The 11,617-nt window shown below is 46.7% G+C and overlaps 2 protein-coding genes across 2 annotated transcripts; both read right to left on the bottom strand.

Moving 5' to 3' along the window:
* Positions 1–289: 289 nt before the first annotated feature.
* Positions 290–2,056, bottom strand: LOC112875241 (expansin-B3-like). The gene is made up of 4 exons (XM_025939012.1): positions 1,795–2,056; positions 1,567–1,676; positions 1,209–1,393; positions 290–908 (listed from the first exon to the last, which is right to left on the bottom strand). Exons 1-4 carry the CDS (start codon positions 1,985–1,987, stop codon positions 587–589), a joined length of 810 nt encoding a protein of 269 aa, XP_025794797.1. The 5' UTR covers positions 1,988–2,056; the 3' UTR covers positions 290–586.
* A 5,132-nt stretch (positions 2,057–7,188) lies between these two features.
* LOC112875242 (expansin-B3-like) lies at positions 7,189–8,938 on the bottom strand. The gene is made up of 4 exons (XM_025939013.1): positions 8,645–8,938; positions 8,408–8,517; positions 8,104–8,288; positions 7,189–7,806 (listed from the first exon to the last, which is right to left on the bottom strand). Exons 1-4 carry the CDS (start codon positions 8,826–8,828, stop codon positions 7,485–7,487), a joined length of 801 nt encoding a protein of 266 aa, XP_025794798.1. The 5' UTR covers positions 8,829–8,938; the 3' UTR covers positions 7,189–7,484.
* Positions 8,939–11,617: the final 2,679 nt, after the last annotated feature.

Raw genomic sequence — 11,617 nt, 5'->3', positions numbered from 1 at the left:
GTCCACTACACTAATGGTGCCTTTTCTCTCAACTCCTTTAGTGCATCTAAACTAAATAAAAAGTAATGAGAGGCTTGTATGTTATTCATGAATTTCATAAGAAATATTTTGATTCCCTCAGGTGTCGAGACAACTATCACGTTTAAATAGGGCCTTTAGAAATTCACAGAAAATATGATAAACTCCCCAGCCTTTGGCTGAACAACTATACAGTACCAAATTGCACACAAAACAGTGTTAATAGTTATGCTGAGAAAGTGGTACTGGAAACAAGATAAAAGCATGCGTATACTTATACTATATAACATTCAAAATACTGTTAATAATTTATAATCTTGATCACACTGGTACAAGCATTGACAATGGGCGGGAAAGCACATGCAAACTTTGCCTCCATCCTCCATTTCCCAGTCGTCAAATCTCCGGCACACTCACGCACACAACACCACCTAATTAATCAATAACTAAGGCACATCAATCCCATGTAAACGATACAGTACCAAGCTAATCGAGCCAATAATGATGCCGAACCATCGTATCCATTGCCGTGCCCAGCAGCAGCAGCAGAGACGATCGCCATTGGTTGCTAGTACTGGACGATGGAGCGGTAGTAGGTGTTGGGCACCCAGTTGGCCGGGATGACGTTGCTGGCCACCAGCTGCTTGCCGGACTCGTTGGTGATGCGCAGCGAGAAGGGCGCCTGCAGCCGGTGGTTCGAGTCCAGCCTCCAGATGGATCCCCAGGACTCGCGCATCGGCGTCCACGACCCGGAGCTGGCCTCCATGAGGTCCACCTGCACAGCGTCGCCGTCGCCGTCCTCGAACTCGACGAGCACCGCGAAGTAGACAGGGTTCGAGCCCTCCTCCACGTGGAAGGTCACCTTCTGCCCGGGGTAGTCGCAGGGCACCCTGCAGCAGGAACAAGCCATTAGCCATGTGATACGTTTGGATTTGGATTATGCTTAACTTGTGATCAACAGGCATGATGCACAAACGCCAAATTGATTGTGAAGTGGAAGTAGTACTACTATTTGTGCGAATCTGCTTGAACCGATCGTTGTCGTCAAACTTGGTTGGGCAAAAGTACAAGGGCTCCACGGCAAAGTAGTAGCTAGACGGTCAAGATATGATTCTGTTCGTGCAGGGCCTACTACAGATTATTTGGTCGGTCTGTGATTCCATGAAATAAGCGCTGCGTGTGTTACCGACCTCTTGAACTGGATGTCGATGATGCCGGCGTGGCGGAGCTCGTCGTTGCGGCCGGGCTTGGCCATGGCGCCGAACGCCGTGCCGCTGAGGTCGAAGTGGTACTTGGACACCGGGTAGTAGTTCATGTCGGTGATGATCACCGTCTCCGGGTTGCCGGAGCACGCAGCGTGGTTAGTGCATCGAATCTGGAAAATTAAAGGTCAGCAGCAAATGGAGGGTGCGGCAAAACTGTGCCTAATTCTAGTTTTTCTCTCAGTCTAATCTCCATTTCCGTTTCCACGAGGGCAGACGACGACAGCACAAACGTGCCGTCCTGGAAATAGTATCTCTGACCAAGTCATAATATATATAGGAGTACCTGGTAGCAGGAGCCGCAGCCCTTGCCGTCCTTGAACAGGGGCTCGTTGCCGCACGACGTCATGGACGAGAACGGCGGCAGGTTGACGTTCTTGAACCCGCAGGCGCCACCTGCACGCACAGCGAATGGATGCAAGCTTAAGTTTATAGGTCGTTCATAAACACGGCAAGATCGCCAGGCGCCAGGCGCCGGCGACCATCGGTGATCCATATACATGTATACGCGTACCATCGTCGTCGGGGCCGGCGCCGGTGGGCGCGCCGTACCAGGTGGCCCTGGCAGCCTCCCAGTTGGAGTCGGCGGTGAAGGCAGAGGCGTTAAGGTTCACCGGCGGCGGCCTAGCGCACGAGCCATACGAGACAAGGAGGGAGAAGATCAGTGCAACCACCACCTTGGACGAGCCGGCGATCATGGACGCCATCGTCGTTGTCTTACTAGCTACTAGCTCGTAATTAGTTGCTAGCGCTGGTCAGACAAGAAGCTCTGTGTTTCGATGGTCGGGGATGAGGAGCACCATGCTTGCCGGGGTATTTATAGGCGGGAAAGTAAAAGAATCGAAGCAAACGCAGCAGCGCGCCTGCGGCGATCGCCATCAACGGTCGTTGCACCCGACGCCCTTTGGTAGGGGTCACATGGCTCCGGAGCAAATCATGGGAGGAATGGAGGCTACACGGGTCGTGCCTGCACTATTTTAAAAAAGCAACGGCTCCTTGGCAGTTATCTCATAGTCGCATGTTACGTACAGTAAGTATGAAAAGGACCTACGTACCTGTGTTTCTTGTGAAATTTTGATACTCTTTTCTCTTCAGATTTAGAAATGCGCAGTTCTCTACCAACGCCATCATTAATTTGTAACGATTCTTCTGTGTACAGAATCGGTTAATCGTAGGAAGCTGCGCTGGAAGATAGGTACCTAATCCGTTTTAGTTCCCTGTAAGCAAAGTGATACTATATGCCATGTTGATGAGATATAGTCAAGTTACAACGATATGGTGAGTATAATATCGATGCTTAGGATATCGTTGGTAGTTGAGATACCTTGTGAAGTGAGTGGAGAAACCGCCCTAAGATTTGTAGGACATGTGAACCAAATAATCAATTTGTTCTACAACCTCGCTTCAACTATAAAATCATTTACTTTTCAGCCCTAAACTATTAAAGCCATTCACTTTTCAACCCTGGCTCAAATCTAGAGTGGTTTGGGGGACATGGCACTGATATGGTAATGTCGCCAAGGCTAAAAGAGTTTTTGCATTTAAAAAATTAGAAAATGTTTGAAAGGTGTTATGATCTTTTCAATAGCACCATGAGACTTTCTCTTTTCTTGTGGCAAAACCTATCCACTCTTGTTTGAGTCTAACTTAGCATGCGTGTTCACATCTATTTTTTTCTTTTAGTGATACTCAAGGTATTTCTGCTCAGATTTTCTTTATAACTTTCTAAAAATAGAAAAATGTGGAAAATAAAACTCTGCAGTTAAATTACCCCTATTTTCATTAAAAAGTAACCTGATTTTGCAGCCAAATTGTGTGCATACTTATGTTATTACTAATATATATGAAAGCTTTCATTTTGTGTAGTCATTTCCATATTATTTATGATCAACTTATATGCTGAGAATGATGTAAAACTTGGTTGAGTCTGGTTGCAAAGGTCGGAGATATTTCCTTTTTCTAGAAAATTATGAAAAGCATATGCAAAGTACATGCGCCACCATGCAAACTAGAAATGCATATAATATGTAGCGAGGTTATCAGTTTGATGGAATTCATGAAAAAGTGTTCCATTAATGAGTCAAATAGAAGTTATAACAGCAATACATTTAATGTTTATGAATATATATTACATTTCGACATAAATATTGTAACATATATATTTTAATGTTTACGCGTATTGTGTTAGAAAATAAAAAAAAGTGAGCTAGGAAGGGATTTGATTGATCAGTTGGGGCGCTAGTAGCTATTTCATCTGTGAATTTATAGACTTACGACTCTCAAAATTGCTAGCGGTGCAAAGTCACAGGTTGATGGTCCATACCGTGTTGTACTGGGCTACTCTCTGGCACGATCTTCCGCCACTTCCAAAGTCCAAACCGGCATGTGATGCTGCGTGCAGGATCGAACTTGCGCAACTTGGTGTTGGTTCCTTTTCGCTCACGCGTGACATATGCGGCCTCGCGTGCGTGGCGCGCGTTTCCTGATCGAAGATCATTGAGCAAGTGGCCTGGTACTGTGAGCCTAGCACGCGCGCCCAACCGGTTTCGCTCGCGCGTTTACTAGGCTGTTCAAACATTTCGTCCACCTGCGGACGCAAGAAAGCCGAAAGCGGCGAGTGTCCCTGGAATCAGCCTAGTCCGGTTTAGACTATTAAACTATCGTAAAAATCCGATTTTTAATTTTAAACTATAAAATTGGATAAAAGAGGCCATCCAACTGTCGAAATCCGAGTAAATTTGGCCCTTATGGCGGTTTCGAAGATAGTTTCCATTTTGTGAAAGTTAAAAATATTTAAATTTAAACTAAAAAATTCATAAATAATTCATTTTAAATCAAAAAATACGAAATGGGTGTTAAAATTTTTCTAAAAATGTAACCTATCTATTGGCACTATACTTATCGATCTATTTTTTTATATTCATAGTATTTGGTTGCTTGTAGTTATTATTTTTGAATAAATAAGATTCAAATAGAGAAATAGAGCAATAATAGATAAGTTATATTTTTTAAAAAAAATTTACTAGTTTTATATTTTTTATTTAAAATGAATTAGTTTTGAGTTTTTAGATCTAATTAGAATTTTTTTTATTTTTTTAAAAAATACAAAGCCACTTTCTAAACCCTCCTAAGGATCAAATTTGTCCAGTTTTAATAGTTGTACGACCTCTCTTATCCGGTTTCGATAGTTGAAAGAGTGTAAACCAGATTTTTCCCTCTGAAAAATAGGCAGCAATCTGGGCTGTTTGCACGTTGAGTTGTGACGGGTAATTAACTCATCCATCTCTGCGGGTACCTAGCTAGTACAAGGCTACAGCATGTCAGGAAGCTGGTCGAAACCTGAAATTCAGAACCGTTCCTGCTGACCGCGCGCACACTACAATCTCCCATCAATCGTAGACGAAGTACGGAGCAGGGCTGCGCTGCTTATGATACGTGCGCGATAGCGTCGCCGCGGAACACTCTCGTGAGTCGTGAAGCGTACGCAGGATGATGACGAGGAACCCATGCCGCCGTGCGCGCGCAACCGAAGACATCCCCGCAGGGCCGCGGCTCCAGAAGTCGCCCGTCCGCCCGCAACTGCGAGACGCCACGGGCCAGTGGCCACGGAGCCGACGAGACCCCGGGGGACCGGCCGGGCCGCGCGGGGGAGACGGTGAGCGCTGAAACCCGAAAGCGAGAGCTCAGAACCTCAGGGCTCGGAGCAGCACGCGACCCGGCCGCGCGCGCGGCAACGGTAGGCGTGGCGTGGCGACGGCGCGGGCTCCGGAAATCTGGTGCGGGTAGTGGAACTAGTGGTGATCGCTGCGTTCCGCTTGCCGGCCGCTGGTTCGTTGGACGACGGCACACGGGCCCGGGCGGCGGCCCGCACCTCACATGCGAGCAAGCATGCAGCGGAGCCGTCGGCCCGTCGGCATCCGATTCCCCGCGCGCGCACATGCGCGCTGGAAATTCGCCGTGCGTCAGTTACCTCGTCTCTTTCCGTTCCGGAGATACTGTTTGGACGGCCGAACATAAAACGGATGGTTCGAGGCGCTCCCTTCTCGATCTCTCGGTCCGGTCTTCTCTTTATGCATCGGAAAAAGAAATGCATGCTGTCGACGGCTGAACCGCTGGAAGACACAGAGCGACACTGTTTCTGTCGTCCACCAAGCGCCATGATGCTTATCACTTATCAGCAGCTCGAGCAGCATTAGTCGGCCCTTTTTTTCAGGAAACCTAGTTGCTGATGCCACAATTCAGCAGGGCAATCTTGTCAAACACCCACTACTAGTTAGAATGAAGCTCATGTAGCCCTGTAGCTCTCCTTGATTTAGTGCGGTCATTGCAAGTGACTGAGGTGAGAGTTTGACGCCAGTAATTACGGCGACAATTCAGTCTAGCTCACTCTAAAGGTTGACTTGGCCGGCTCCCACAGTGGTGAAAAGCGACGAGTGATGATTCTCTGATACTCATACCTCGTTTTAGAATGAGCGTCCTTTGCGTTGAACCAACGCACTGGTCGTTAAGTACTCATACCTCGTTCGTTGTACTGCTTGCTTTGGCAGTTTGGCCGGCGCCTGAATAATGATGCCGTTCCTTTCCAGGATCGCCGTATCTTGTTGGAATGGATGGAGTACCATAAGCAAAAGGCCTCATCAGGCAGGAGACAGGAAAGAAACCTTTGCTATGCGCTCGCAGCCATCAGATTGTCGCTCCAAGTGTTCTTTTCGCTTTACAATTCAGAAAGGCGGAACGTCTGCACTAAAACGCTGCCCCTCCTGAACATCCAAATCTTGTTTATCTTCTGACCCTGAAATCTTTCCAAAGCAAAATTGCTGCTGGTTGCAAAGTCAGAATCAGATTCCTCTAGCGCATTCTTCGGGATTGGACTGAATAATGGAAGATCCAAGAAATGCAAAGGAAAAAAGAAACCTATTTGGGATATGAGAGTTTCGCAGGACCCACAGACCAATCCTGTGAGGATTATTCGGGACAAAAGAATTTCGCAGAAAACAAATTTCAGTTTCCTTAGGAATCAAGATGGTTCTCACGTTTCAAATAGGGACTTGGATATCAATGATAGTACACTTACATCCAGTCGCGAATAATACACGATATTTTAGACGGCATGCACTCAGCCATTTCAAACTCTATTTACATGCTAATTTCGTTGTGTTGAGTACAGATATTTTAAAGTAATAGTGTCGATTTGTCTTGAAAATTAGTTTCACAAAAGCATTACTTTAGCTATGTTTCATAAATACACAACGTCGAAAAGTACCAATCAAATTTATGTTTTGGGGACCATACCTACGTCCAAAACGGGTCGATTATTTGCGACTGGAGGGATTATATAAGTATAACTGGTAAAGTTCTACAGTCCGGATGTATAATCACTACAGAACCAAGAGAATAATTAGTTAAGGGACATAATGCTAATGACCAAGCGCTTGAAAATTGACTTTTACATAGTCGGTGCTTCTCCACCAGCGGATCTCAATCCAAGTGTTCTGAGATCATCTTCCGCCTCTAGCTGTCTGCCTGTCTTCACCCTGTCCCATGTTATTATCTTCATCTCGGCGCTCACCCGCCACGCTGCACAGCCTCCTCCCGTCTCGCCAGCCCCTGCCGTGTCAACCAGGCCTTGCCATGGCATGCATTTTCTTGCCACTGTCAGCTCCGCCTGCTGATCATGCATCTTCGGCCAGGCTTCGCCGGCGATGCCCTGCCTCAACATCCCAGCAGCCTTAAGCGCTGGGCAGCTGGCCACCACCTCCCAGTGATGACAGCAGGATTCAGGAACATCCGAGGAGGAACAAGAATCTCAACGACGAACAAAACTCTTCGTGCTGCAATGGCCATCGCCAGCGAGGTCTAGCGGTTTCATACAACTGAACGAAGTCCCGGAGGTGTGATTGCTTTTTGGTACACAAAAACAGTGTTTATATATCTTAAATCCTTGATCTCACACCGTTACCAGTGGGCGGGAAAGCACAATTACAAGCTTGCCTCCTCTATTTCCCACTCGTCAATCTCTTACAGACACAGACAACTCCTACTACTGCCAGTGCCAGCACAGCCGGACACCTGATATCTCACCTACGAACTAGTTAATTAAGGCACCTCAATCCAATGCAACAACGAAACAGCACCAGACGAATAATCAAAAATCAATGAGCGAATTATTGTGGGCATGCAGCACCAGGTGATGGGCATGGGCCGCTAGTACTGGATGATGGAGCGGTAGTAGGTGTTGGGCACCCAGTCGGCCGGGATGACGTTGCTGGCCACCAGCTGCTTGCCGGACTCGTTGGTGATGCGCAGCGAGAAGGGCGCCTGCAGCCGGTGGTTGGAGTCCATCCTCCAGATGGATCCCCAGGACTCGCGCATCGGCGCCCACGACCCGGAGTTGGCCTCCATCAGGTCCACCTGCACCACGTCGCCATCGCCGTCCTCGAACTCGACGAGCACCGCCAGGTAGACGGCGTTCGAGCCCTCCTCGACGTGGAACGTCACCTTCTGCCCGGGGTAGTTGCAGGGCACCCTGCAGCAGGAACAAGCCATGTGAGACGTTTGGATTAGGCTTTAGAAATCAGAAGACCTTTGTCGATCCACAGTGCATGCAGACGCCAAATTAGGAGTGGATTGGAAGTACTAGAATAATACAGTATGTCTGCGAATCTATGTGGGCCCCAGCCCCATTTAAAACCGGCTATAGTCGTTAAAATCGGTTGAGCAAATAAAGTACAAGGCTCCACAGAAACAGGCAAGCTCGACGGTCGAGCTAATGATTATGCTCCGCGGCTCTGTGCAAACGAGCATTGCAATGCATGGTACCCACCTCTTGAACTGGATGTCGATGATGCCGGCATGGAGGAGCTCGTCGCTGCGGCCGGGCTTGGCCATGGCGCCGAAGGCCGTGCCGCTGAGGTCGAAGTGGTACTTGGCGACCGGGTAGTAGTTCATGTCGGTGATGATCACCGTCTCCGGGTTGCCGGAGCACGCAGCGTGGTTAGTGCACCGTATCTGAAAGAAGGAAACAAAACAGAGTGGGTCAAAGCTAGCTCAGAACTGTGCTTGAGCTTTCCGTTTCCATTACGGCCGCGGCACCAGCTTTAACTTCGTCTGACCAATTGATCTAGTACCTGGTAGCAGGATCCGCAGCCCTTGCCGTCCTTGAACAGTGGCTCGTTGCCGCACGACGTCATGGCCGAGAACGGCGGCAGGTTGACATTCTTGAACCCGCAGGCGCCACCTGCACGCACAGCGAATGGGTGCCACGGCATCCAGATAAGTTTATTGGTCGTCCAAAAAAGTTACGGCATTCAGCTATACCTATGCGTACGAGCGCCGCCATGGCCGACAATCGTTCAGGGACATACCGTCGTCGTCAGGACCAGCGCCGGTGGGCGCGCCGTACCAGGTGGCCCTGGCGGCCTCCCAGTTGGGGTCGGCGGTGAAGGCGGAGGCGTTGAAGCTCACCGGCCGAGCGCACGAGCCATACGTGACAAGGAGGGAGAAGAGTAGTGCTGCAAGTGCAGCAGCCTTGGAAGAGGAGGAGGCCATCTCTTCGCTAGCTCAGTGCAGCAAGCACAATAATCCTACTCCAAACTTAAGAAGGAAAGCAGGTAGCTACTGCTTGTGCCGAGCAGACACAAGATATCAGTGTTTGGATGGTTGGGGAAGAGAGCCCCTTTGCTGGGGTATTTATAGGCAGGAGAAAAGACTCGATGGAAACGAACGCAGTGCGCCGCGATCGCCATCAACGGCTGTTGCACCCGACGCTCTTTGGTAGGGGTCAGTCACATGGGCTCCGGAGCGAATCATGCGAGGAACGGAGACTTGGGGCCATGCGTGCACCATTAGAAAAGCAACGGCCTCTTGGGCTCTTATCTTGGCAGTTATGGGCAATCCAATGTTGTGTATATATTGCGTCGACGGTGCCTTGTACCTGTGCGCTGCATTTTTTTTCCCTGCTTGCTAGCCCGCGCCCTCCGATGATGGAGATTCGCGCACAGCCGGATACAGGAAGGTTTGCACAGTGTATTAGAACACGGACACAATGATTGGTACAGGTGGTGATGCAATCACCACTCGTAACGACGATTATTCTGCGTACCAGATCGCTGATTATGTGTTGGGAGAGGCACCTAATCCGTTTCAGTTTCCTCTAAGAAAATCGACAGGCCATGCTACCTACACAACTGATAGATAGTAGTAGGAGTACAATGATACGGTGAATGGCGTGTTAATTAATTATGTCTTACTAACTCTTAAGAAATTGGAACCATGCATGGTGGTTGCAGGATGCCCTGCAAAGTGAGAAGCCGCCGCCCATACATAGCTCGGACATGCGAAACACGGAAGGGTTCAGTTTCTTTACGCTTTACAGGTTCGACTGCCGTCCAGCAGGCTGCCGGCCGCTGAGTTCTACTAAATTTTGCAACCAATAAGAGAGCAGAGATTTGTAGTCCCTTTACCAAAGTGTCCGGTCAGCTTATAAGCAACATCGCCAGCTACACAGTAGTATGCAGACATCTCCTCAACTTTAGCACCACAGCAAAAACTAGTGTTAGATTTGATCTTCTGGTACGAACCAACATAGTAGCGTTTTCACCATTTTTGGAGAGTAGCAAGTAACACATCAACTAATTTTGTCAATGGCAGTTGAAGATACAATAACTAGATCTAGCGTATTAGGAACTGAAATATTAGTTGGTCTCGGAACACGGATATATAGGACCATTTTCTTTTTTCCACTGCACAAGTGCAGTTGGTAATATATACTACTTGTCTCAAAATATAGCAGCTTTTTTAGACTTCGTTATAGTTAAATATTTTCATCTTTGACCCATAATATCTTCAAAAATAATTACTTTAAATAGAACATGTTAAATGTTATGATAGTTGGTTTCATTATGAATAAACTAATAGTATTTTTATATTGTCAATGTTTATGTTTTTTTACCATCTATATAGTCAAATTTTAAAAGTAAAATAGTTATATTCTGAAACACAGGGAGTAATAATAAAGCTCCGTTTGGATCATATAGCTGATTCATTAGCTGACTATAGCTTAGACAGTCACTATTTAACCAGTTATTAGAAAAATATTAGGTCTGTGTTAGCTGGTGGATCCAAATATATTCTCATTTGAAACTTTCTTTTACACATCCATGGAGTGGATGCGTGACCATTCTTACGTATCACACGCCACTATTAGAAAAAGTTCATCAGCACCGGGTACTGAAGACCATTAGTACCGGTACTATGAAGCCGAGACTAAATATTCTGACGCGAATTTATTTCACAAACTTGTGCATTAATTGCACAAGTACGGACCATTTTACACCGATTTTGATGCAGTAATGAAACTGTCCGTAACATCCTAAAAATAAGTTTAAGGTTAGATGGTGTTGATCGGGTGCGTTCGTTGCGAAAAACTTTCAACACAACCTCGTTTCACGAAGTATTTTTAGGGCGTTAGCTGGTGGATCCAAATATATTCTCATTTGAAAATTTCTTTTACACATCCATGGAGTGGATGCGTGACCATTCTTACGTATCACACGCCACTATTAGAAAAAGTTCATCAGCACCGGGTACTGAAGACCATTAGTACCGGTACTATGAAGCCGAGACTAAATATTCTGACGCGAATTTATTTCACAAACTTGTGCATTAATTGCACAAGTACGGACCATTTTACACCGATTTTGATGCAGTAATGAAACTGTCCGTAACGTCCTAAAAATAAGTTTAAGGTTAGATGGTGTTGATCGGGTGCGTTCGTTGCGAAAAACTTTCAACACAACCTCGTTTCACGAAGTATTTTTAGGGCGTTAGCTGGTGGATCCAAATATATTCTCATTTGAAAATTTCTTTTACACATCCATGGAGTGGATGCGTGACCATTCTTACGTATCACACGCCACTATTAGAAAAAGTTCATCAGGACCGGGTACTGATGACCATTAGTACGAATACTGTGAAGCCGAGACTAAACATTCTGACGCGAATTTATTTCACGAACTTGTGCATTAATTGCACTAGTTCGGATAATTTTACACCGATTTTGATGCAGTAATGAAACCACCCGTAACGCCCTAAAAATGAGCTCAACCTCGTTTCACGAAGGATTTTTAGAAACGGGTAAAAACTCATTTTTAGGGATGGGTAACCCTCCTCGCAGCTAGAAATGCTATTTTTAGGGGTGGGTCATACCATGATCCGCCCCTACAAATCAATTTCTAAAAAAATAAAAAAAATTAAAAAAATAAATAAGCAAAATAAAAAGGAAAAATATTGTAGCCAACCAGCTACCACCACGAGCCCTTGTGCTAATCGAGGCACAA

Source organism: Panicum hallii, chromosome 9 (genome assembly GCF_002211085.1).
Source record: "Panicum hallii strain FIL2 chromosome 9, PHallii_v3.1, whole genome shotgun sequence".
NCBI classification, from domain to species: Eukaryota; Viridiplantae; Streptophyta; class Magnoliopsida; order Poales; family Poaceae; genus Panicum; species Panicum hallii.
This window is presented reverse-complemented; position numbering and strand designations above follow the sequence as displayed.